We start from the raw sequence: 26,015 nt of genomic DNA on the forward strand, positions 1-26,015 counted from the left end.
AGCCTCCATCCTCCATCCCCAGCCTCCATCCTCCATCCCCAGCCTCCCTGGCTCTTGCTGCTGCCCCTCCCAGCTCCCTGGCCCCGTGCCCTGCCTCTGAGCTCCTTTTCTGCCCCCACCCCACGTTCGTCCCTGCCCGTGCCCGTGCTGCATTCCCCCAGCTGCTCTCAGCAAGCAGCAGAAAGCCCCTGCCCCGAGCACCCCCGGCGGGGAGCAGGATGGTCCCCCAGGGATGTGGGGTGAGGGCTCCGGGCAGGGTTTAGCCCCGGTACCTCGCAGCAAGCTCGGTGCAGGCAGGCAGCAGGGCCGGCGCTGAGCAGCGCAGGAGGGCAGCTGCTGCAGCAGAATTAATTTGGGCTTGCGAAGTGCTGAGAAAGCCTCGGATAAAAGCCCGGGGCTGAGCACAAAGCGCTGCAGCTCCGCAGATGAGGGGGGGAGGATGTTCTCCCCAGGGCTTCCTCCAGGCTGCTGGGCCCCCCAGCTTTGGTGCATGACAGAGAGGGGGGAGAAGGCTGCGGGGCTGGAGGATCTGCCTCCCCGGGGCAGGCAGCGAGGCTGGAGGCTGCCCAGGAGCACCAGGAGCAGGGTGGGGAGACCCCGACCCCAGCTCCGCACATGGGCCCCGGGTAGTGCCACCCCGCTGTCCCCCTGCTCTGTTGTTCCCCTGCAGGGTTTCACCATGGTGATGTTCAAGCCCACCTCAAGGGCACTCTGGCTGGAGCCAGGGATGTGTCCCCGAGGAGGTGTTGTAACCCTGAGGGAATGAGGATGCCATAAATCCTTCACAGGACCGCAGCTGCGGGGTCAGACGGGGCTCCTGCCGGTGGGGACAGCCCCTGAGCATCCTCGCTCGTGCTCCCCGCTGCTGGGCACCCCGTCCCTGCCACCACCACGGAGGACACGCAGGTCCCCAAGAACCAGGGTGCTGGGGACACCGCTCAGGGTTGGAGGCAGGAGCCGTGGCCATGCCCCTGTACCCACTGCCACCACCCTCATCCAGATGCAGCCCGCAGCAGGCTGGGGGTAAGGATTTCTGGACAGATTCTTGGAGTAGTCGGCAGCTAAAGCAAGCGAGCCTCCAAGTGTAAGACCATTTGCACATCCCTTGCAGTGTCACAAGGCATTTACAGCATGTAGGAAGGCCAGAAAATGCGAGGAGAAGGACTTGTCTTCCAGGCCACGGGAACGAACAAAGTGGCACATCTGAACGCTCCGGAGTTATTTTAATACTGCAGGCGGAATAAGGGTTATCAGGTTTTTCAGGGACATCTGCAGAACAGACCCACATCCTCCGGGTCTTGGTAATTTCCCAAACCTGCAGCCTTCTGGGATCGTGCTCGGGTGTGTGTACACGTCCCAGGCAGAGCTGGAGGGGAGAAGGGTTTTTACTGATGGGCAAACCGATCACACACACCAGAAGCACCCATCTCAGCACCACGTAACCCTCCCCACACCGCCTCCTGGTCTGTAAAACAGAGTAACGGAGCAGTGTGAGGAGGGCTGATTTATGCGTCGGAGCAAAAAGGGGGCTGGATACATAACAGATAAATATTATGGCCTGATCACTATTCTGAAGAATTTACAGCATTATGAATATTGCATTCTGACCTGTGACGGGGAAGAAAATTGTCTGCACTGTGAGATGTATTTATTGCTGTGGTGCTTCGACAGGAATAAATCAGCATTTGCTCGGTCTGGGGCACATACACAGCCACCACAAATAGGAGAGCTGCAGTGATTCGGACTAGCTGAGAATCCGCCATATTCATGCAAATTACCAGATAAGTGTCATAAGGTTTGCATGGAGAGGCAATATTTTTTATTAGGCCAGCTGATATATTTGGAAAAACAGACGGGCTTCCAGGCACACAAGGCTTCTTCAGGCCCAGGCTCGTGTTACATCTTACCTGTGAGAATCCAGGGCTGGTACCCAAGGGCTAATACTATATTTTTATTTTTTTTCAAGTTAGAGGAACAATATATTTGACCCACATGTGGAAACATCACTCAGAAAGCCTTAAAACCCGGGAAGAGCACACAGCTCCAGGCTGGTCCGTACCCAGAGACCTGGCTTCGTTGTGGCAGACCGTCCTGTTTGGCTTGGATGATGCCCTGTGGCTGTAGCAACACCTGAAAAAAAAAGAGGATGCTTGAGACCCACAAAGTTCTTTAATATTCTCCTACATTCTCCACTTCTTTTTTTTTTTTTTTTTGGCTCAAATTTTATCCCCAAAGCTGGTGTCATACCGAAAACAACACAAAAACGGAGCTCTCCAGAGGCTGCGAGCCTTGCTGGGAGAACGAAGGCGCCACTATCACAAAAGAGGAATAAACTGCTGTTGTGTCCGGCCGCTGTCCTGGGGCGGCCGCCGTGGTAAACAAAAGCGGGGCACAATGGCTGCTTTCACAGCCGGGCACCGCGTGTGCCGCGGGGTGTGAGGCCAGAGACGGAGGGGAGGCGGGCGAGGGGATGGGAGAGCACTTGAGTGCCGATGGAGCACGTTTGTGGCAATTGACTCAAGAGCCCTGAGCTGTGCTTGGCTTCACCAGGCTTGCACGAGAGGAAAAAATCCACTCTGTAAAGCCAAGAACCTGCGTGGGCTCACCAAAACGCCGAGCTGGTGCTGGGGTTGGCGAGGGAAAATGCCTTCAAGGGGAGAAAGGCACAGCATGGCGCATCGCCGTGGGATTTCCATCCACTGATGACGAATGCTTGGAGCTCGGCCCTGTGAACGTGAACCTGCACGGAGCCTTGAACAGCCCGAGCTGAAAAGCCGCAGGGCGTGGGGAAGGTTTAACGTCGGTTTCGTTAGAAACCTGTCCGACCTCACCCGCGAGCTACGATGTGAACCGGTCAGCTCTTGAGCAAGATGGCCAAGGGAAGGAGGGTGGAGGGGAAGGAATGCGATAGGCAGTGGTGTATCTCAGGAAGGAAACGGAGAGGATCTGCACGTATTTCTAGTTTTAAGGAACTATTTGTCAGAAGAGGTGGTCTCTTATTTCAGAACCTCTATACAAAGACCTAATTTGTGTGAGTGAACCAAATCCACTCAATACAATTTTTGTTACTTGTAAAGCAGTGCTAAAACCACAACAAAGATGGAGATCTTAGCAAAAATTTGTGCTGCTCGCCATCGTAAAGCACTATCCGCATCTCCACACCAACTCATCTCCACCTGGTGAGGCCATCTCCACAGGTTTGCGATAGGCACAGTCAGCTGTGGCTGCTAACACCCCAGGAAAACCAGCACACTGCATGCCCCGGTGCCACGAGGGTTTCCTGAGGTGTTTCAGAAGAAAAACCACAAGACCAGGGGACCAGCAGATTTGGATGAGTCGCCATGCCCATCCGTCCCTCCAGCTTCAGCCACGATGGTGATGGCACCTCCAGGGATGGTGGCGTCGGGAAGGGCTGGGGACGAGCAGAGAGCAAAGATGGCACTCGCCAACACCAAAAGGCGTCAGGAAGCGCTTCCACCACGGTCAGCACCTCTCGTTAAACCCTTCTCCTTTTCCACAGTGCTGGTGTATCCTCTAAATACAGTGTTATCTACAGGGTTTTAAGGAAAAAGCGCTTTCTTATGGCTTCTAACGGAGCTCCTAACACACAGCAGCAGCTCTGCTAGGCGCCGAGCGAAGGCGCGTTTCTACTTCACTCAGAAAATTGTAGTTTTTATTTATTTTAAGGGTGGCGGAGCACTGGGACAGGTTGCCCGCAGAGGCTGTGGCGTCTCCTTCTCAGGAGATCCCCCAAACCCGCCTGGGTGCCCTCCCGCGCGGGGTGCTCGGGGTGACCCTGCTGGGCAGGGGGTTGGAGTGGATCCCCGCAGATCCCTTCCAACCTCGGCCATTTGGTGGTTCTGGGATTCCCTACGGACCACCGAGCGTCACGGGCAGGCCACCAGGCGTTAGTGATGCCCTTCCCCGGGGGGCTGCTCCCCTCGGTGAAGGGACAGCGGGCGCCAGGCGTGCAGCAGGGTGACTCAGCACCACCGCAGGCCTCAGCACCGCGCCGCCACCATGCTGGGGACCCCAGCGTGAGGGGGACTCGGGGAGCGGGCACAACATGGCGGAGGGGGGGTGTGGGGGGGGCTCTGTGTGTGTGCTTGGGGACACAGCAACGGCGGGGCCGTGAGGGGCCGGGCCTCGGGGCCTGGCGGGGCCCTCCCGGCGGTGAATCAGCAGCGGGGCCGCCGCGCCCCGCCAGGGCGGGCGTGTGTGTGTGTGGGGGAGGTGGAAAGGGAGGAGGGGGAGAAGGGAGGTGGCCATTTTGTCAAGCGGCCAGCCAGGGCGAGGCGCGGCGCGCGGGGCGCGCTGGGAAATGTAGTCCTCGGGGGGCAGCAAGGCGGGGAGGGCGAGGGGGGGAAAGACTTCATCTCCCGGCGTGCCCGGCGAGGGGGGGACGGGAGGGGAGCAGAAGGGGGCGGGGCGTGGATGGGCGTGGCCGGCAGGGGGCGTGGCCAGCAGGGGGGTTGTGGCGCGCTCACAGCCCCGCCAGCAGCCGCCGCCGTCCCCGCTGCAGCGCCGGGAGCCGCCGCTTCCTCCTCGTCCTCCTCCGCCTCCTCCTCCTCCTCTTCCTCCTCCTCAGCCTCCTCTTCCTCAGCCGCCTCCTCCTCCTCCTCCCGGAGACCCCCCCCCGGCCCCCCGCGAAGATGGTGGACCGCGAGCAGCTGGTGCAGAAGGCCCGGCTGGCCGAGCAAGCCGAGCGCTACGACGACATGGCGGCCGCCATGAAGAACGTGAGTGTCCGGCCGCCCGTCGGTCTGGCCGGCCGGCCGGGTGTCCCCGGTGTTGGGGTGTGTGTGTGGGGGGGTGGACCCGCCGCCCTTCCCTTCCCTTCCCCCGGCCCCACGGGGATGGCTGCGGGGTGGGGAGGGGGCGGCTGGAGGGAGGGGAAGGGGTGGGGGGGGGGCACGCGGACCCCTCTCGGTCCCCCTCTTGTCGCCGGGTCCCCTCCCCTGCTGCAGCTCCAGCTCTGAGCCCCCCCCCCCCCCGGCCCTGCCCCTGCCGTCCAGCACCGTGCCCTCACCGGTGGTCCCCAGCCCCGAACCCCATCCCTGCGTCCCCAGTCCCCTCCTCAGTCCCCGTCCCCCCACTGCAGGAGATGTCCGTGGGGTCCTGCGCTGCCCCCAGCCCCACGCGGGGCTCCCCACGCTGTGGGGTGAGGCTGTGGGGTGGGGTTGGGGGGCGTCGGGGGGGCTCTGCCCGCACGCCGCTGCCCAAACGGCCCCCGCTGCCCCCGCGCATCCCTTCCCCTGCGCGGGCTGCGAGGCTGCTGCGCCCCTGACCCCGAGGAGCTGAGCTGAGCCTTTCCCTGCCAGGGCTTTGCCTCTCTTTTTTTTTTTTTTTTTTTTTTTTTGCTGCACTTGTTTCGAGATTTATGAATTGAGTCATGTTGTATTCATTTCACGCTCTTAAAATAAAGACTCTGCATATAGCAGGCTGATCTGATTTGTGACACCGAACGCTCCCCTTCAATGCTGACATTTTGACAATGTAAGAAGTAAAAAAACATATCTCTGATCTGATCTTGCAAACAAAGCAATCGTGGGAGGCAGGATCAAGTCATTCCAGAAGATTCTGCATTTGTCATATTGCAGAGAGGCTAGACTGGGTGGAGGGAGGGAGGGGGTGCTTTAAAGGGGAAAACTGTTCTTTATGTTTGTCTTCTGAGTCAGGTCTGAACCTTTGAGAGGAGCTGGGGTGTCCTCCCTTGCTGATGAGAAGTGAATGCTGATCTAGGAATGTCGCAGTCTGTCTGGGATGCAGCTCGCTGAGCCCATATTGCACCATTTTGACAATAACCTTGCATTTATCACACAGACAAAACTGTCACAGCCAGCGATCGGGGAGGGAGGAGATGCCTTTTCAAGGAACGAAATACGGATAATCAGGAGATAATATCGCGTTAAAGCACCCGGGCTGCTCCTCTGCCGCTCCGTGGATTTTATTCCGTTTTCCCATAACGGCATCCATTCATTTTTAAGGCAGAGCTGGCTGGGGGAGCAGGCACCACAGCTTATTTCACGCGGATAACGCAGCCATTAGCACAAAGCCAGCGGGGATGTGCCTGCAGACTTAGCACGTAGGCTCGGGGCAGGATTTCTGCCGCGTGAATTTCCCTAGGCTGCCTGCCGGGGGCCGGGTGCCTAAACCCAAGCTGTTGTTAGAGATTACACGTACAGTTTTTTTTTTATTATTATTATTATTTTATTTGTATTTTTTCCTTTTAGCCCCTACCGGCCCTGGTGAAACAGTAACCCGGGCTAACGCCGCTTATCAGCCGCCGCGTCGCTCGGCCCTCCGGGAATGATTCACGGCGGGCGCGCTGCCGCCTCCCGCCACGGCAAACAAAAGGCAGAGCTGGCAGAGCTTTGTTCCTGATTTCCCTGCAACGCCGCCGAAACTCCGGCTCGCTCCCGCGGCGGCGGGCGCGTCACGCTCGGTTATCCCCGCTCCCGTCCTTCCCCGCTGCCCAGCCCCCAGCTCTCCGGTCGTGCGGGAGGCTTGTGACCTCGCGCTCATTTCCGTGGCAACGCGCAGTGATGTCATATGTGCGATGGGACGAGCTGCAATGCGCCCAGGTGGTAGCAGAGAGCATGCAGCCCAGGGAATGCAGCAGCCTGGAGCTCGGCGTTGGCTCACGTCCTCCCGGGCAGCATCGCCGCAGCTCGCCCTCCTCTCGCTGCCTTTAGCGCAGGGTTGGTTTCCCTTAACGTCTGGCTGTGTGCCCAAGGGGTTGATTTTTTTTTGCTGCAGATCTCGCCCGATTAGCACGTTTTCTTGGCGGCCCGGTGGGTTGCGGACGCGGCATCGGTCGCGTCACGCGGGCGCCGTTGCTGGATGGCTGCTTGTGAGGCTCCAGAATGGGAGCAGCCATGGGGCTCCTCCGTCATCTGTATCGAGGGATTTAGGCTCACCCTGGCTGTGGGGGTACTGCCGCAGGAGCCGGGCTCTTCCTTTGCTTCCTGCATGCGGCAGCTTTTTGGGGTGTCTCAGGAAAACCCCGGGGAACAGAGGTGAGACATCGCCGGGCCTTGCCTGTGTGTGACCTTGGTGGTGCCCCTTGTCTGTGTGGGGCTGAAATCAGCCCTGGCCGGCGAGCAGAGAGCCTTCTCCTTCCTCCCTCGCTGCCCGCAGTACCTTTGTCGGAGTGAGCTGCCTTTTTGTCCAGCTTTGGCTCCTCTAAAGCATTGCTGCGGGAGCCGGCTGCTTACGCCGGGGCCCGGGATCGATATCCATCAGGCAGGGAGCGGCGCTGCCTCCGCGGGCTCTGCGCCAAGCTCCGGGGCCGGTGCTGCCAGGGAGCCGCCTGGGCGCGGCGACGTGTGGTACTGGCCTGGCTTGGGCACCCATGGGAGGGCACCCATGGTGTGGGCAGGGCAGGAGCCCCACCGGCTCCTTCGGGGCCTGGGGGAGCGCAGGTGGCCGAGCGAGATAAATGGTGTGAGTTGTGCAGGACAGAGGTCGGCTGAAAAGGGTATGGGGGGGAGGTTGTTTCATTGCACCTACCCATGGGGTAGGAACGGGGGCACCTGCAGGAGGCTTTCAGGCCACCCGAAGGTCCCTGTGAGAGGAGCGCTGGGTTGCTTGTCCCTGGGGACTCAGCTCTGCCCCGTGGGTCAGGGCCGTCGGTGGGTGACTGCTGGGGATGGCAGGAAGCTGCTGCCCGAGCCTTGGTGCGGTAAATGGCTGCTGTGCGAGGAGGAGGAGGAGGCCGGGCGTGGAGAACCACAGGCTCTCCTTCACCCAGGTTACGTGGGCTTCTGCCACGCCTGCTCGCCAGGCTTCCAAGCCCTGCTGCCAGTTTAACGCAGATTTTTCCCTTGGCGTGCATGTCCCCCACCTGAGGGCTGCCGGGGGTGTTCTGCTCCTCGCGAGCAGGCCGAGCAGGGGAGGCCTCTCCCGGAGCAGCGCTGTGCGGGCCATCTGTGGCGGCAGGAGCCGGGCGGCGAGCGTAAGCTGTTGTAGTAGCGCTCCCCGGGGGGCTGGGGGAGGCTCTGGGGGAGCCATTTCCAGCACCAGAGCGCAGAATTTCTGCTGGCATCTACCAGGCGCGATGCCGCTCTGGCTGCCGCGGGCGTCTTGAGGGGTTCTCGGCCTGGCGGCACCTCCTGGTGTGGCGCGGGGCCGTGCCACCGGCACCATTTTGTGTCGGCGAGCAGTCCCCGTTCGGCCCTGAGCGAGGCTTCTCTGGGCTCAAGGTGACCTTGTGGGTGCCTGGGTGGCCACGGCAGACGGCACCTGATGGGCCGGGGAAGGCTCCATAGGCCAGCACTGCTCACCTCAGGCACCCTGCGCACGTCTGATGGCCCAGGCTGTGGTGGCACGGCCCCGAGGACGGCAGCGAGGTTCTCTTGGGTCTGCTCAAACCCCGTCAGCAACCCGAGGCGTGGCTCTCCTCAAACTGCCCCCTGCTCCTTCCTGGCCCCTTCCAGGGTACCCCTAGGCTGCCATCTTGCTGTGCTTCTCCTCTCGGGACGCTTCTCAGCCAGGGTTCTCTCGGCTTACACAGCTTTGGGTTGTGCACGAGGCACCTACCTACCTGCCCGCAGCTCGAGATGCCCCAGGTCAGCGGGGCATCGCGTACCCCAGCCGTGTTAGCTGGCTGGTCCTCAGCAGCTTGAGCTTTTGGGAGCTCCTAAGAAGTCTTACCTACAGGCTTTAGGGAGAGCCACTGGCCTGTAAAACCGTTCTGGGCTCTTCTGGGTTGGCCAAGCGTAGCAGCGAGGAGCGGACTGATCACAAATAGCTTTCTTTGAACCAAAATGGGGGTATTTGAGGCTGTGTTGGAGAATGTAGTTCTTGAATCCTCTGCAGATGCCTCGGGTACATGGAGACAATAAAGGTCCTGGGCAAGGGCTCTCCAAGGGCCCTTTGATGTTCTGGGCTTTCCAGCAGGTCTTTTGGGTGGTGGCCAGCCCTGCGAGTGCAGGAGGCTTGGTGGGAGCCGTTTTGCTCTTCATTTCTTCTTGTGCTTGTTCAGAACTGAAAACTCTTGGACCTCTGGAGCCCAAGCGCTCTCATCTTGTCTCATCTGAACTGGATGATGCCACGGGGCATCCATCCTCTTACCAGTTCTCATCAGCGTGCTGTCCTCCTGCCTCTGCTCCCTGCCATACAGCAACAGAGCTGCCTGCGGATGCTCTCGGGGTTGGGGTTGTGATGGCAGGAGGTGCCTGAACCAAGGGCTCCAGCCGTGCCCCCGAGCTGCAATTTGCCTCGTGGCTCGGGGGTGAGTTTAGGCAGTGCTGATGGGAGAATCGTGCGGGTACCAAATGCACGCCTTGCGCAACTGGGCAGCTGTGGTGTGGTTGTTCAGCCTCGCATAGTCTCCTGCCTTAAATCCCTGAGGAACCAGTGCTCCCTTGGGGCTCGGTGAGCGCTCTGCGGGTGGGCACGTCGCAGCCTACCTGGCTTTGGGGCAGCTGCAGGTCTGGTTGGGCTGAAGCAGAGCGTCCAGTCCTGTGCACCGGGAGTCATCGGGAAAGATGAGATGTGCTTGCACATTTACCGCTTTGATTGATACATGCTTGTGGCTTCAGCTGAGCTTGGAATCGATCCCCTGCTAGCTCTGACTCTGGAGGATAAAAGAAGAAACATGTCTCATGGCACAGCTGATAGGGCTCCATGGGCTGCCGTGGCTGGGAGAGGAGAGGAGCGGTCACGGCTTTGTACCTGGAGGGACTTCCCTGGGCACTGGCAGGCTTGGCAGTAAATGATGAACAAACTCCACCACTGAACTCTGCGGCTTCCATTCTGGGCAGCTTCTTGCCAAGTAAACCAATGAATGCTTGGAGCATTATGGGCAAGGGTACATATTTTAGAAATACACAACAAAAAGCTTGAGGTTTTGGGTCTACCTGCTGATGCTTGAGGAACCAGCTTCTTCCTGGGAGGTGGCTTTGTCTCTGCTCATCCATGTCCTGGAGGCTGAGCACTGCTGAGGTGTCAGGCTCGGGGGCTCGGTGCCAGTGTGGCAGGGGAGAGCGAGGAGGACTGGCTGCTCTGTGTGTCCCAGCCAAACATCAGGTTGTCTGGAGGCAGGTACGGAGGAATGGGTGGCTTGAAAATGCCTGTGGTTGAGCTGGAGGGAGCCTTTCCTTGCCGGGGTCGGTGTCTGGGGCTTGTAGGGCTGCAGAGCTGGAGGTGCTTTCTGTTGTTTTGCCCCCTTCCACCTCCTGAACTGTGACCAGCACTGAAATAGGAACACGCAGCAGAATAACTGCAATACAAAGCACAGAAAAAATGGGATTTGCCTGGCTTCCCAAGCAATTCTTCATTGGCAGCCTTGATAGGACACAGGCACCATCTTCTTCTGCCGTGGCAAAGCTGTGCCGCAGGGCTTTGGTCGTCTCAGGCTGGCTGATGGACCCTCGGTGCTTCCAGGCACAATTCTGCACTTTGGTGCTCTGCAACTCAAGACAGATTTTAGGAAGCTAATGCTATAATGAGTATTTTTGTGCTCCGTGGTTTGGAGCCAGCTTAGACCCTCTTTCCTTCGCTATTCATGCCTTCGTTATGTCTTTCTGGAAGGCTGGAAGCCTTAACCAACTTCTTTTTTTTCCTTTTATTGGAAAGATGAGTAACCGAACGTGTCCTTGGCTGAAGTCCTTGTCCCTCCTATTAGGTCCATGTTGGTGATTCATTCAGACAAATGGCAATCTGATATCTGGAAAGCAGAAAACAAATAAATCTATAAGAACAGTAGCAGGTATTTACTTCATTGGTTTCTGAAGCAACGACCGCTCTGCTGGAAGGCGATAATTGGAAACCAATTTTCACACCTGCTCAAACGAAGGGGCGGTGGCTGCGAATTGGTGGCTGTACTGCTGAAGACACCGAGCTTTTGTCTCAGCCTCTGCAGCCTCCATCCTGACTTGGGGATGTTCAGATCAATACCAGGGGCTGGTTTCACGCTGGCAGTGGTCAGGTAAAATGCTCTTGTTTGTGCTTCTGCCTCTGCAGCCTTTGCAGATGTGGGAACTCGTTTTGTTTTGTTTTTTCCCCCTGTGGAGACAAAATGGCTTTCCAAGAGCCCAGACCAGCCACGCTTTGTGCTGCGCTGCCTGAAGGCTTGGCCGTGCTCTCCTGTGCAGGCTCCTGCCTGTGCGCCAGCACCGACTGGCGCAGGACAGTCCCCTCCCGGTACCTGCATCCTCCTCCTGCCTTCCCTCCCTGTGGCACGGAGCAAACCAAGCCTTTGGGCAGCGCGGGAGGCACTTCACGAGCCTTCCCTCAGAGCGAGAGGGAAAGGGGAAGGATGTAAACCCACAACCGGCTGTGGGGTGGTCTGGTACCGTCTCCTCCGGCAGTCCCAGCCCGTGCTGTCGTATTCAGCTTTCTCTTCTTCCTTCCTCCCGGCTGCTTGGCGTAATGAACACGCCTTCCTCCCATCCCCAAACGAAGGAAAACGATGACAAAAAGACACTTCTGCACTCTATTATTTATTTATTGAAGCAAAAGGCCCAGCTCCTCCCTCCAGATGTCAAGATGCCAGATTCCTGCCCCACCGCGCCAGCGGTGCCGCGGGTGCTGTCACGGGGAGGAGCTCGGGATCCCCTGGGCTTTGTGCGGCTGGGCCGGGCACACAAAGGCAGCGAGGCCGAGCTGCTCGGCCCTCTGGCCCCGCACAATGCCTGCGGCTGCCTTTTGTGGGCCAGAGCTTGGGGAGTTGCAGCCCCTGTGCCGGGGCTGCCGGAGCCCGGCTCGACGCACACAGAGGCATCGCGCGGTGTCTGCGGTTCTCCGCCGTAGCGGGGAATGGTGGCATCTGGGAATGCTCCGAAATGGTAAATTCTGGAAGAAAAAGGGAACTGAGATGATGAGGCAACAGTCCCAGGGTTACAGGAAATACAGAGAAGAGCATCTCAAAAGCAGTGCTTCCGTGGTGCTGCCAAAACAAAAGCCTTTGTCTACTTATTTAGGTGCAGACTTCCTCCGATCCCAGGTTTTTCATTGTTTCATGAACCTGAGGATGAACTGCTTGTCCTGCACGCCCACGCTGCTCAGATGTGTTCTGGCCGTGCCCTCGGCAAGCCCAAACCTGCTTCAGGAGCTGGCACGGTGCTGGGGCTGAAAGCCTGGCGCTGAGATCAGGCGGCTGAAAATGGAGCGATGACGGCGTGGCTACCAAAAATGCACCGAGCAGGTGATCCGTGGCAGCTGCAGGGCATGAAGGAAGACAAAAGAAGTCAATAGGGAGAGGAGGTGTCAGTTTTTTTCTTCCCCCTGCTAAAATAGGTTTGGTCACATCTGAAGAATGACCCAGCACATGCTCCGTTAGGCATTAAACCTGGTTTTTGGCCCGCCACCGGTGATCTGGTGACCAAGGGCAGTGCATTAGTTAACAGCAGCAGGAGAGTAACTGGAGAACATATCCCTGATGGCACGAGATTCCCTTAAAGTGATCCCCAGATTAGGGATTAGAGTACTTAATGTTTTTCTTCCCTAAAGGAGATGTTAGGACTGAGTCAGCCTATGGGCGTTCGAGGCGGCCGCGCTCGGACATACGCAAGTCTGCAAGGACTCAAAGTACAAAGCATTCCTTAATGGTTTGCAAATTCCTTCTGATCTTACTGGATGGGTTAGCCTGCTTGGGACCTATCTCTGCTTGCGTATCAGGCAAAGCCGCTTGGCGTGTCGATGTGCTTCTGATTCCTCTTTAAGGTGGCTTCGGCAAGGCTCTGGGAAAATATCAGCGAGAAGGCTCAGCTTCAGAGCTAACTAGGTTGCTGATGGACATCTTGTTTGGACAGTTGTGCTTCTCTGCAGCAAAGTTTATTAATAGTAGCTGGAGAAGCCGTTGCTGTGCAGTGTGCTAACATACACTTGAAAGCTGCGGCAGGAGATCTGCGCTTGTAAAAGACTAACGCTCGGTATTCAGCAGTGAATGAGAATTTAGGGAGGATTAACAGGCTTTGATTTACACCCAGCTGGGGAAGTCATCGGAGCTTTGCCTGTTTATGCTGTGGGGCTTTGTTACGTGGGATGAATTTCTCATCACCTTGGAGCTGAGAGCCTGGCTTCTCGCATTTGGTGGTGTCGAGACCCTGGTTCTTGCTGGGCTCTGTCACCTGCGATGAGCTGAGATCAGATCTGTGGTATAAGTCCCGTGGACTTCAGAACAGGGCTGGGAGGAGATGGTTGGAGCCAGGCGGTGGTAGTTAAATCCGCAGTCAGATCTAGCTTAGTAAAGCTACCCTCCTTGTAAGGGTGTGCATTTAAAATTGGCTGCAGTGTTCCAGAAAGCTGCCGGAGCGAAAACTCGAGTTCCTTTTCTGCAAGTCCATTTAAGAAATAAAATTGTCTTTGCTAGAGGTAAGATCAAGCCCGAAATCCCTGAAGCGGTGGGAGGGCAAAGTACATCTGGAGGGATAATCACCTTGCTTGCTGGTGTGGAAATTAAACCTATGGTGGGGATGGTGTGCTGGAGTCCACCTGGGTGTTCTGGAGGGGCTCTGGCTTAATCTGGTAAAACATGTTTCAGACACTGCAAGGAACAGCTGGTTCTGCAGACCAAAAGACCTAGAGCAAAACCAGTTTTTTAAATGCTTCTAGAACCTTGCCTGGAGCAGGCTTTCCCAAAGCGTTTGGGGTAATGAAACGAAGCGGTTAAAAACCTTCTGTGCTAGCTGCAGGGGAGCTGTGTGCATGGTGGCAGCTTCTCCCATTTCATCCTGCTGGAGCAGCAGCCTGCCAGCTGCGGCAGTTGGCTCTCGCAGGAAGAAGCCCTGCGAGCAGGCAAGAATTGCCTGGTTCATTCTGCTCCTGCACGCCTCTGCCCCTTGTCCAGACACAGCCCTGCAGGACAAGGACTGCAGACAGCAGCTTCCAGCAGCCAGAAGACACTCACCTGGCCTGTGGCAAACTGCTTCTCCTCTTTCTACTTGGTCCATGTGAATAGGGTTGGTGGGTACAACACACCGCTCTCACTTCTCAAGCCCCTCGTCGAGGACAAACGTCTCGTGGTGGCCTGGCCTTTCCTGGGAGCTCCAGGAGGGATGCGATGATGTGGTGCCAGGTCACTCACCTCCCAGCAGTGGGGCTGAAGGTGAGTAGGGAAACACTAATACCTGAGCCAGATTAGTACTCTTAGAAGCTGTGAGGTAAGTCTTTAAGCAGCTAAAGCTTGCGGCAGCACTAGACACGCTTCCTGGCATGGAACCTGGTTTGTTTAGCTTGTCCCCGCTTATGTGTTGGAGTGCCTTAAGGGCTGCCTTGCTTGGTTTAACTGTTTTGTCATAAACTGGAGGGGGAGTGAGTCTTCCCGTATTAACCAAGTCTTAAGGCTCTAGGAATGACCAGTGGTGGCCCTATGGATGGTTTATTCTGCTAAAAATGCTGTGAACCGATGGGCTTCTCTGAAGAAGCAAGATACTTGAATGGAAAAAGGCCATGTCTTTAAGCATAACAGAAATGCCGTTGAGGAAAAGGCTGCAGTTATTCAAGAGCTGCTCCACTGATGCCTGAAGAAGCTTCTTCATGCAACTCAAAAAGCCAAGGAATTGACATTCTTCTTTTAGTAGCTCAGAATAAATCCCTTCTAAACTTTTGACGTGCTCCTGAACCATATCCAAGCTTCCGTGGCAGTGGCGTGCTGCCATATTGGTCTGCTACATGCTTTGCAGAAATCTGATACAAAAGGCACATTTTGAACAATATTTTCAAATAGTCCGAGGCAGGAGAGCTCCCCAGGCTGAGTGATGGAGCAGGGTGGTGATCTCGGGCTGCTGCTACGGTGCTTGCAGAAATGCAAGAGTGGGCAGATGTTGCTTGCCAGCCTGCCATATCTTGGGGAAGGAATAACTTGGCGTCCCTTCTGTTCCTTTGCGGTTAGCAGGCAAAGGTGCTGGTATCCCATCTGTCAGAGGCAGTGTGATGAGCCCTGAGTGACAGTGCTTCTAAATGCTCAGCCTGATGTGGATGGACTTGCTGCTTTCTCCATCTGGTGGTAGGAAGGCTTCAGACCAACAGAGATTGATGATTTTTCCCAAGGGTTTTTAATAGGTACAAGGCAGCTGGTGGCAGCAAGGCAGCGAAACAAGTTGTCCTGCGTCCTGTTTTCATCTTGTTAAATAGCCTGCCTTTTTGTAGGGCTAACAGGATTCAAGGTAGTCATAAAGACTGCAAGAACTTGGGCTTTAATCCTTAATGACTCAAAGCAAATACTAGCTATAGCAGCAGCTCCCTGCTACAAGACTGTGCAATGCGAATTCAGAAATGGTGCGCTACAGAGGTGGCACAGAGGCACTTGAAATGCATACACCTTGCCCACGCTGGGAAACTTGGGTTATTCCTCCCCACTGCAATGTGTCTGGGTTGTCCTCTTTCAAGTCAATAGCCGTGTCAGATGGTGGGGTCCAGTACCATACCTGGAGGCCGTGTATGGAAAACAAACAGATGTTCCCTTGTGGCTGTCTTATCTGAAAAGCTGCAGAAGAAGCTGGTGGGGCAAATCTTTGGCACCCAGGTGTTCTGTAGTGGGAAAACCTTGAGCCGTTAGACCAAACATTGGGACTGCAGCTCTGCAGATAAAGGACGATCCTTGAAGTGCTATCAAATGCAGAATGGGAACAGCTCAGAGTTCTGCTTCTGTCTATGGCTTTCTCACCGCAGCTCCCTTATGACATTTTGCATGCAAAAACTTGAGGCAGCAGTGACCCAAGGACTTGAAACTTTTTTTTTTTTTGTCTACCTTAAATCCAGCAGAGCCAGACTGAAACTGAAGTAGATCTGCAGGCTCTAAGGACTGATCAAACTCCTGTGTCATATGATGAAATTCACTTTGGTTTAAGTAGTTGTTGAGCGATGGAGACCAATGAAATAAATGAGCTCTTGCTTTTCATGTCTCTCAATTTTGGAGACTTTATCTCAGGTGGTTCAAAGTTGCCTTAAATAGTAAAGGCTACAGGGTGTGATGAAAGCTCCTGTTAACTGGAGGAGCATGCAGAAATCCTAATCAGTGTCTGGAGTACCTAAGTATCCTCTGAGATCCAGTTATGCTACAAGTAATAAGCAGTCTTACTTTGCAGACGCTGCTCCGTGATGGATTATGAGCCATTTGAACCTTAGTGGCAGAACCATCCACTGTACCTCAGTGTGCCTTCAGCTTCTTTCAGCCACTGTCTTGTGATGGCCCCTGTGAACTTCAAAATGGGAACCAGAATATAATTATTCATACTGAAAGAGTTGAACGAGACAGCAGAGGGGAACTAACTTCTGCCCACAGCCTGCATGTGCTTTTCTGGTTTTGTCTGAGAGGAAGGGTCTTATCTGTAGCCTAAAATTCCCCAGCTATGCTCAGATTGAACAAGAGGATGGTGGAGGAGGTCAGAAAGGAGAGGAGTAGTTATGATATGACTTCCATTTTAGAAGTATAACGTCAGGGAGGAGGCTAGAATACAGGTGAAGAAGACCCGAACCTGTGAAGTCTGGTAAGATTCTTGATTTAGATCTAGTTTAACACACGCCTACTCTGTGTCAAAGTAGGACAGTGCTTAAGAAAAGCATCTTTCCAACTGCATGATGGCTTCCTAGGACAGCTTGCTCTTGAACGTTCAAGGAGAAGCTGTTCTTGACTCAGTTCTGTGACGTTCAGCCACGACCGTAATCAAGCTACAAGGTAATGGCAATGATTTAATGTGCTTGAAGGAAGACATTTCTTCAGAAACTAGATATGGAGTGAAGTAGGGACAGAAAATGCAGGTAGTGATGTAGAAGTCTAAAGCTGGTTTCTCCAGCCTGTCACTGCCAAAATGGTAGAGCTTGGGTCTTGTTCTGGCTGCTGCCTGCTGCCTGGCAAAGGAGTTTCACCGTGAAACCAAAATAAAAATAACAGTGCTAGCAATGGTGGAAGGTGGCATGAGTGCCCATAGTGCTGAAGGTTTCACAGTTGCTTCAGCCTGAACCGGCGGCTGGCTGGCTGGCTGATCCCATTGTTGGTGCTTTCAGACTCGATGAGAATTTCACTGGTGGGACTTCAGGCCCAACATCATCTTAAAAGCCCATTTGCCTTTTTAAAAAAAAAAAAAGGGGGGGGGGAAGAAACAAAAAATGGGACCTTCAAGCCAGGCCTTGGTGTGACTAGCGAGCCATGTGTGAGGGGAAAATGAGGCAATTGCTTGGGTTTCTGTTGGAAGATAACGTGCTGAATTACAAGGTGCAGAAGCCACGGATCGAACAGTGAAGACACATGCTGAGGAAGAAATGGCCATCTGATGTGGTGGTGGAAGGGGAGCTCTGGCTGTGCTCGTGGGGTGTCAGAAATGGCCCTTTTCTAGCCTGAAAGAGGCGAGCAGCCGAGGGCTGGGCTTGGGCAGGCTCCTCTAGGCTGAGCGAGGTGCTTGAGGGGCCTGTGAAGGGAATGAGCAGCTGTTGGCCCTACATTGCTCCTGTTAATTGCGTGTAATATCAGATTGTGAATGAGCCACACGCAGGATCACGGGGCTGTGATAATTGGTGACCGCTCTATTGAAAGGGCGGTATGTTGTGGACAGCTTGAGGTTCTCATGGTTGTCTCTCTCCAGGAAAGCCTGGCTTGTTGTAGGTGTCTAGTGTCTTCAGGGACTCTATCTCTTCTGGGCAATCAGAAAAGCGAGTGCTGGGGATTATAAAATGGATTAAATTGTCGATTGTTGGTGGTGATCCCCAGGGAAGAATGTCTGGGTCTGTTCAGCTTGCTCTGCTGTGTGCTTTAAGATAAGACATCAAAACTAGGTAGCAGCCATAAATGGGTGGGCACTTAATTAAAAATGTCGATGAAAACCCATCGTGAGGATAAGTAGGGAAAACTAAACCCTGTGATGCACCTCCTCTGCAGCTGCCCTGTAGCTGAAGGGGCCGTGTGTACTCAGAAATGGTTCCCTCAGACCTGATGCGAGGTGAGAAGTGTGGAATAGAGAGTTCTGGAATAAGCCCCATAAGCAAACTCACCTGCTGGTGACTGGGAGCAAGCGTTTTGGGTAGGTCCCAAAGAAGCCTAATGAGGATGCTTCTGGAAAGCAGTAAGACCAGCCGTGGGCTTTTGGATAGCATGGACCTCGATGTTAGGGGCAGGTGAAGTTCTGCCTGAACCCCTGGCTGCAGTGTAGTGCTCGAACATGGCGGGAGCCTGTCAGGCTCTGGATGTGGTGCTGGGTCAGAGCTCAAGATTGTAATGGCGAAACTAGAACCTCCTCTGGGCTCATGTTGCCTCTGAAGGGCTTTTACAAATCAGTGGGCTTTTTAAATCTAGAGATTTACAGATCTCTAGACTCTTGAGTAGTAGAAACCCTAAACTTGCAATACATTCCTGTTGGACTGTCTCCGTTGTCTGGGGGCCCACAAGTCTCTGTGCCTCTCCTCAAGCAGGGCTGCTCCGGGCTGAAGGGGTTGTATCTGTCAAGTTTCCAGCTGTGTGGCTGGGTGGACCAGCTCTTTTCACTGGGCTTTCTATGCCACGTGTGAGACTGGGCTCCATTTCAGCAGCACACGTCTCCTTTCCCCCCAGTGCCTTGCTGATCTGCAGGGCCATGAGGGGGAAATGAGGCTGGGTGCGTAGATCTGCAGCGCGAGGTCTGCTTCTCTGTGCTGCCAGCCAGGGAAGTAAAGCTCCAAAGTGAGCTCTGGCTTCCAGTCAGAGGCTGGCTTGGTTCCTGCCAAGCCCTTTGAATGTCAAGCTGTTGTTTATTCACTTATTTATTTTGGATATTCAGCTATCCTAACTGCATGTAGCAGTAACTGGGTGGCACAAGGATCCTGTCAGGCTGTGCCCTGTACACCGTGGTCACGCTGTGGCCTTGTAAGTGCCCAGCCCAAAGCTGCTGCGCGGTGGCCTTGTGGCGGGGCTGTCAGGACTGTGAGCACTTTTTTCCTCTTGTCTTTCCAACGGGCAGCTGCGATTATCGCTGTGACCATAGGGATGTCGCAGCTTTTATTTTGGGACTCGGTTTGGGGAATGGCATCAGGCCTAGTACTGCTCCCAGTTACGTGCCTAATGAGGAACCCTTCCTGCTTTGATAAGTTCCCCACAGGCTCCCCGGAGAAATCTTTGCATTCTCCACAGGTGTATGTTCCATCTGTCAGCGATTTTTTTTTTTTTTTGAAAGGATTTTGACAGGCGACTTTCTTCCGTAATCCTTAATAGCTTCAAATTTAAAATGTTTATGGCAAAGCTAATCCTACGAAACTCCCTGTAGCTTTAATGAATTTGTCCTCCTGCAAGACTCTTCTGGTGGGAGGAGGTAAATCTACTGCAGCGTGCTTTCTGCGGCAGTGAATATCTGGAGGCAGGGCTGTGGGGTAGCTCTAACCTCCACCCACCTGGGCCCCATTTAAAGCTGGTGTACCTGCTCAGCGAGCATCTTGCTAAAAGCATGACCTCACTTGGTTATCAGCCTCCGTAGTGTCAAGATAAAAAACGTCTGGGATTGGCAAGTCTTGTAGTATTACAGCTGCCAGTGTTGGACACCCGGGTTTTACAGCTGGAAGGTTAGATCATATATTGGGTTGGGATTTCTGGATGCCTCTTGCCCCCATCTTCAAGGATGGACAACCCATAAGCCCTAGGGCAGGGGGACACCGTATTTGTTCTCGATTGTCTCTGAAAGTTGGCTCTATACCACAGTATCTCTAATGTTTGTGCAGGTGTTGTGCAAAGGGAAGAATGAACAGTCATCTCAAGATGTCAAGTCCCATAAAAATGCAGCTAGACATGTGATGTTATGGCACAAAGCACCGCATAAATGCCTACCAATGGGTTGTGTAGCACATCATGAGCCTCTGCCTCATGCCCTCTGTGGGCAGAAGCATATCAGGAAAAGGAGTAGAGGGGGGGTTGGATGAGAGCACCACCATGCTCCGCTCGCCACTAGGGAGACTGCAGCATAGCAATAGCTTGGGTCAGGGAGAACACACGTTGGCCAGACCACGGCTTAGCAGCAGCAAAGGAGAGCTGGAGGCAGAAGCGGATGCCACTGGAGCGAGCTGTGGTGGTAGGAGCAAGGCGTGCTTTCCAGGCCACTCCAGTGAGATCCTGGGTGGGTCACCTGCCCCACGCAGCCCAGTCCCTTGGCTTCCTGATCGCCATCGTAAACATGATTATCTGGGCCCCGAATGAACCTCGCCCTTGCAGAAATGACTCAGTATTTGCAGAAGCCTTTAATTTACAAACCGTGACCTGATCCTCGTGGGAAGTGACTGTGGGGAGGAGACGCAGCAGGGCCTGCGGTGCATGCACCCTTCAGACAAGGGACGGCAGCTGTCAGCAGGCAACCAAGTGGCTGTACAGGGTTGTCCCAGCACCAGGTGGCTGTGGCAGGAACCCAGGCATCTCTGAGCTTGTCCAGCTCTGGTAAGGCCGTATGGCTTGTACAATGCCTGGCTGGCTTCTCAGCCCCGCTCATGGGTCCTGCCCCGGTGCCTTCAGCCAGCGATGGATCAGTGGGAAGTGGAAGGAGGTCATGGTACCAAGTGCAGTGCTTCCAGGAACTCAAACGACCAAGGCAGTGTTTGGCAGTCTGGTTGTGGAAAGGCTCTGCTCCATTGTCTCCTTCCTTAATCACTCTGTTGCTGTACGCTGTAATGACTAAATTGCCGTGTTGCGTGAGGCAGGTGGAAGTGATACTGTGCATTAACGCTCTTATCGTCAATGAAGAAAATCCTGTGTGGGAAGAACATACTCTTAGCATGTGAGCCTTTAAATCCTTATCTCTGCAAATGCCTTAGGCAGCTACAATTTTAACATCTAATGTATTCTTGAGGCATCTCAAAAGAATGTGCCATGCTCATGGGAAACGGAAGAGATGAATATGCCGTAGCTGAATTGTTGTGTTATTAATCCATTTGCCTAGCTAGTAACCCTAGAACATCTCTACCTTCTTGCTCTGATGGTCCCTCACGTCTGCCTCTTGATGTCTAATGCTCATCCTGCAGGTGAAACGCATCTTTTTTCCTAGCAGATTTCTCTCATTCTGGAAAATGCCGATCTGCTAAGATGGAGAATGCCTTGAATGAAAGCCACCCTTCCCTGGCTGCGGGGCTGGACCACAGCACTGTTTCCCAGCTGGTTCCCTCTGGGAGGAGATTGGATGCTCGATGATAGCCGGGATTTGGCGAGCTGGCTGCGTTCTCCACACCTCGCCCCATGTGGGGAGCACCCGAGTGCTGAATGGTGACGGGAATGGCGAGTGGCTGTGGCTTAACCCGAGTTTCTCTCTTCTCTCTTCCTCTCCCGATACAGGTGACAGAACTGAACGAGCCTCTGTCCAACGAAGAGAGGAACCTCTTGTCTGTAGCCTATAAAAATGTGGTGGGGGCACGGCGCTCTTCTTGGCGAGTAATTAGCAGCATCGAGCAGAAGACCTCTGCCGATGGGAACGAGAAGAAGATCGAGATGGTACGGGCCTACCGTGAGAAAATAGAGAAGGAGTTGGAAGCCGTGTGCCAGGATGTGCTGAGCCTGCTGGACAACTACCTGATCAAGAACTGCAGCGAGACGCAGTACGAGAGCAAAGTCTTCTACCTGAAGATGAAAGGGGACTATTACCGCTACCTGGCCGAGGTGGCCACTGGTGAGAAGAGGGCGACCGTGGTGGAGTCTTCGGAGAAAGCCTATAGCGAAGCCCATGAGATCAGCAAGGAGCACATGCAGCCGACCCATCCCATCAGGCTCGGCCTGGCACTTAACTACTCAGTTTTCTACTACGAGATCCAGAACGCCCCGGAGCAGGCCTGCCACCTGGCCAAGACGGCGTTCGACGACGCGATCGCCGAGCTGGACACCCTCAACGAGGACTCCTACAAGGACTCAACGCTCATCATGCAGCTCCTCCGCGACAACCTAACGCTCTGGACAAGCGATCAGCAAGACGACGACGGCGGAGAAGGCAACAATTAGACCCCCAGATGGACTGGCAGCCGCACGCTGATGCTAACTACTGCAGTCTTTATTTTTTTCCCACGAGTGGGGGGGTCAGGGGTGGGGGAGGGAACGGGAGGGGACACCTTCCCAGGGAGGCCCCCCACAACCTGTCTTTGATTGCCTCTTTGACATTTTTGCCAAAACACCACTAGTGGAAGTCAGGCTGGCTGTGCTGGTATGGAATAGCAGCCTCACTGGCATATGGACTGTTCTGTAGATTATTAATACAAGTGGAGCTGTCTTTAATTTAACTTTATTGCTAGAAATAAAAGGGTTTTAAGATGAATTAACTTGAATGGAATGGCCCTCGTTTTTAAGAAAAGCAACACAAAAAGGAAGTTCTGTGGTTCCAGTAAGGCTTTGTGCGTTTGTTTCTTCAGTTCAAGTGCCGTGTGTTTGTACCACGTCGCGGGGCGTCTCCCTGGAGCGCTCTGCCTGTCAGGGCATAGCTTAAAATCCCCAAATTGAAAAGGAATAATAATAATAATAATAAACAAAAGACTAAAGAATTTGGGACTTGTAAAGCCCCAGGATTTAGGCCATTTAATCTTTTTAAGATATTTATTAGGGTAGCTTACAGTATTAACACTAAATTGCAGTTTACAGTATTTCTACATTACAGCCATATGACATCAAGCCTTTGATTGTCTGTTTTCTTTTGCTAGTTCTTTTGGCTTGCCTTCCTGATCAGTCCTCGCCTGTGGACTGGCTTAGCTATTCTGTGTCGCCCAAGGCAAGAAGACCGCCCGCCCGAGGAACATCAAAGCTGCTCTAGTTGTTTGGTCAACAGCTTAACAGGTGCTTGGCTAGCGGCTGTTTAAACTATTTTAGTCCACAGCAAAAGGTTTAAGAACTTAATTAGAAAAGGGGGAAGTGTTTAAACTTAAAATGCCACTTAAAAAAAATAAAAAAAAAAAAAAAAAAGAGAATTCAGGTCTGTATGTCATGTACTGTGTTTGGTATTTCAAAGACCATCCTGATTTAAGGTGCCACAGCTGCTTCCTCAGGGATTGCACTGCCATTTCACTCTGCCTGACTTTCTCCCACTGTACCATGAGGTTTGTCAGCAGATCCGCAGCACCCAGGCTCCCTTGTTTGTCATCAGGGAAGCCAGGTGCGTTTTCTTTCTCCTGGGGAAGCTTGTGGTGTAATGAGTGAACTTCAGGAGCTTAGAAACTAATTTGGTAGAGAAATCCTCAAGGGAAGAGCTACAATCATAGACATTTCTATCAAGCATCGGGAGCCCAGGAACTTAGTTCTCTTCTTAACAAAATCTTTTCCAAATCTGTCTTATCTGGTTGGGGGTGGGAGACGGGGCACCTGAGTTTGCTTAGCAGGTAATATTTACCCCATTTTGCGTAAAAATTTGTATTTTTTTTTTTGTTTCCCCCCCCCGCATAACTGTTGGAAGTTCACTGCTGGGTCTCCGGCTTGCGGAGTGCTGCCCCGCGTAGCTTTTTAACGAAAGCTGCGCGGCGGGGAGAACGGCACTCGGGCATCTTTTTTCGAAGCAGGCTTTCGTCCTCCCTTTCGAGAGCCCGTCCGCAAGCAGCGCGCGGCGGAGATCGGGGACCCTCGGTCCCGCCAGGGTCGCACGGGGCATCCGCCCTGCCTCGCCGCGCTCGAACGAAGTCGCAGGGGCCGTCAGCCCCCGCTCAGAGGTGAGATTGCCCCGGCCACGCTAGCCAAGCTTCCCATCGGGTGCCTTTGCACGGAGAGCCTTGCCGAGCCCCGCCGTCGGCCGGCGAGCCGCCGGTAAATGCCGCGGACTTGGAAGATCTGTTTAGGCTTCTCACCTTCCTTTGAGTTCCCGTCATGTCCAGTGAGCAGTGTTGTCCCAGCTGTATGATTTGGAAGTGATTTACTGGAATTACAAAACCTATTGTTTTCTTTCCGGCTTTTGCTCTGGCTGCTTTAGGAAACTTAACGCAGGAGAGATCGCACAAGAGGGCTAAAAGGGGAGTGGGGTCAGGGACTTGATTTTTAAGCAGCTTGAATGGTTTCTTTCATTTTTTAAGAAATGCACTTGCCTATGATACTGTCTCTCCAGTGAAATGATTACTGCTCCATTACTCTATTGATACAATATTGTGCATGCTAGTGTCGTATTTCTATACAGTAGCTTGAAATTTATTAACTTATACTGTAGATGTTATGTATTCCTATGACAAAATAGTCTTCAAAAATTTTTTAAAGTTTTTTAATTTATTTTTCTTTTGGGGGTAAAGTTTGCTCTACCAAATAGTGATCGTAACAAACTGATCTGTTATGGATGTTGCTATAGTGACATGCAATTATATATGATTTTGTTTTTAAAAAGGAAAAAAAAGCAAAAGAAAACACCAGTGTTAGCTTAATCTTAATGTCTGGTGTTCGTCATGGTGAAATTATAACTATTACAGTGTAGGAGAACAATGACTGTGTTCTTTGAATGAGCCTTTGTTTGTGCTTTTTGTCATGTTATGCAGTGAACTATTTTTAAGGTCTAATCAGTGATTATTTTTCCAACTCCGTGTTTCTGTAAGGAATTATTTCACACACGGACCATTCTTAGCAGTTTTCCTCAGTGATGGAATATCATGAATGTGAGTCATTATGTAGCCGTCGTACATTGAGCAAATAAACTTACAGATCTGACGTCAGCCCTGCTCAGTTGTCTTGGTCTGTCGAGTGTCTGGGGGTCCGGGGCGGGGGGCGGCACCCTCGGGGCTGCAGGCTTGGACCCCAGCCCCAAATCATCACGGGTTGGGTGGTGGGGGAGAGCCGGGATCGCGGCTGTGTCCCCACCGGGCACCTCGGTGCTTCTTGGGCTCCCGAAACGGTGAGGGAAGGCTCGGTGAGGAGCCGTGGGGACGGTCTCTGCATGCTCAGGGTGGGCTCGGCGGGGTCCCGGGGCTCGGCGCTGGGTGCCTGCCCGCCCTCCGTCGCTGCCCGTGGGCTGTGCCGCTCGGCGCCGTGAGCGGTGACTCACGCTGTAAAAATAAATCCCCTCCCTCGGAAACCTCAGCCCCAACGGGCGTTGACTTGTGAGCCCTGCGGGGTGGGCACAGGCTGGGAGGCCCCTGCCTCCGGGGCTGCCACCGAACCCCTGGGGATGGCCCCGGGACCGTGACAAAGAGGTGCCCGTGGCTGGCGCGGCACGGGAGAGCGATGCCACCTCCACCTGCAGTGACACCCCGTCAGCAGGGCCACCTCCCCGTCAGGGTGGCTGGTATCAGTGCCCACCCCTCGCTGCCAGGGCCCCTTCCCTGCACCATCTGTCGTGGTCCCCACCTCCCCTGGCCCAGCTGGGTGGGCGCTGCGGGAGCAGGACCCCGTGCAGCCCCTGGAACTACCCTGCCCCCCCCCAGCTGGCACATTTGGGGGCTGGTGGCCACACCACCGCTGTGCCTCGGTTTCCCCAGGGCTCCGGTGTCATGGGGTTGGGGCTGAGCCCAGCCCAGCACCTTCCCAGCCCCAGATTAGCCCCACAACTCCCCCACCATGACCCCCGCTCCTCTGCCTGCTGACGGGGGCCTCGGCTTCCCCATCTGGAGAGGGAAACGGACCCCTCCGCTCCGGCACCGTGCACGCCAGCAGTGCCTGTGCGCATCCCCGCCTGCAGCTCTGCTTGCCAGGCAGGATTCGGCCCTAAACCGGGGCAGTGCAGCCTGCCAGGGGCTGGCTGCTGTGGGTGGGGGGCAGCACCCACCGACACCCCCATCCCCATCCCCATCCCCCTGCAAGCACCGGGGCCACGGGGCGCTCCCGCTGCTGGTCCCCAAGGCTGGCGCTGCTCTCGCCATGGAAACCGTCTCCATCGCGCCGGTTGCCGTGGCCACCCGTCCCCAAAATGACACAGCGGGTGGGGGCAGGAGGATGCTGGGTGGGGGGGGGGGGGGGCTGGCAGAAGGGCCCCCCGGCTGCAGGATTCCTCCTGGGTCACCGGCCGCCTGCCTGCGGGATGACTCAGGGGGGATTAGGGGGATTTGCCGGAGCGGGAACGCGGCCCGCGGCCATGTAGGGCCAGCCCTAAGCCCCTGCGCTGAGGCACAGGCACGTGGGGGGCACGGGGAGCGTGGCCCCCCCCTCTGTGTGGCACCAGGCCCTGAGCTGGGGACAGGGCTGGGTGTGA

The 26,015-nt window shown here is 54.7% G+C and overlaps 1 protein-coding gene across 1 annotated transcript in view; it reads left to right on the plus strand.

Moving 5' to 3' along the window:
- The window catches only part of YWHAG (tyrosine 3-monooxygenase/tryptophan 5-monooxygenase activation protein gamma), a 27,179-nt gene extending 2,636 nt beyond the window's left edge, over positions 1-24,543 (plus strand). Inside the window, exons 2-3 of the mRNA XM_035342761.1 lie at positions 4,641-4,739; positions 21,221-24,543. Coding sequence (XP_035198652.1) covers positions 4,653-4,739; positions 21,221-21,877 — 744 coding nt within the window. The 5' untranslated portion in view covers positions 4,641-4,652 and the 3' untranslated portion in view covers positions 21,878-24,543. The remainder of the gene's footprint in view (positions 1-4,640; positions 4,740-21,220) is intronic.
- Positions 24,544-26,015: the final 1,472 nt, after the last annotated feature.

Source organism: Oxyura jamaicensis, chromosome 19, assembly GCF_011077185.1.
Source record: "Oxyura jamaicensis isolate SHBP4307 breed ruddy duck chromosome 19, BPBGC_Ojam_1.0, whole genome shotgun sequence".
Classification (NCBI taxonomy): domain Eukaryota; kingdom Metazoa; phylum Chordata; class Aves; order Anseriformes; family Anatidae; genus Oxyura; species Oxyura jamaicensis.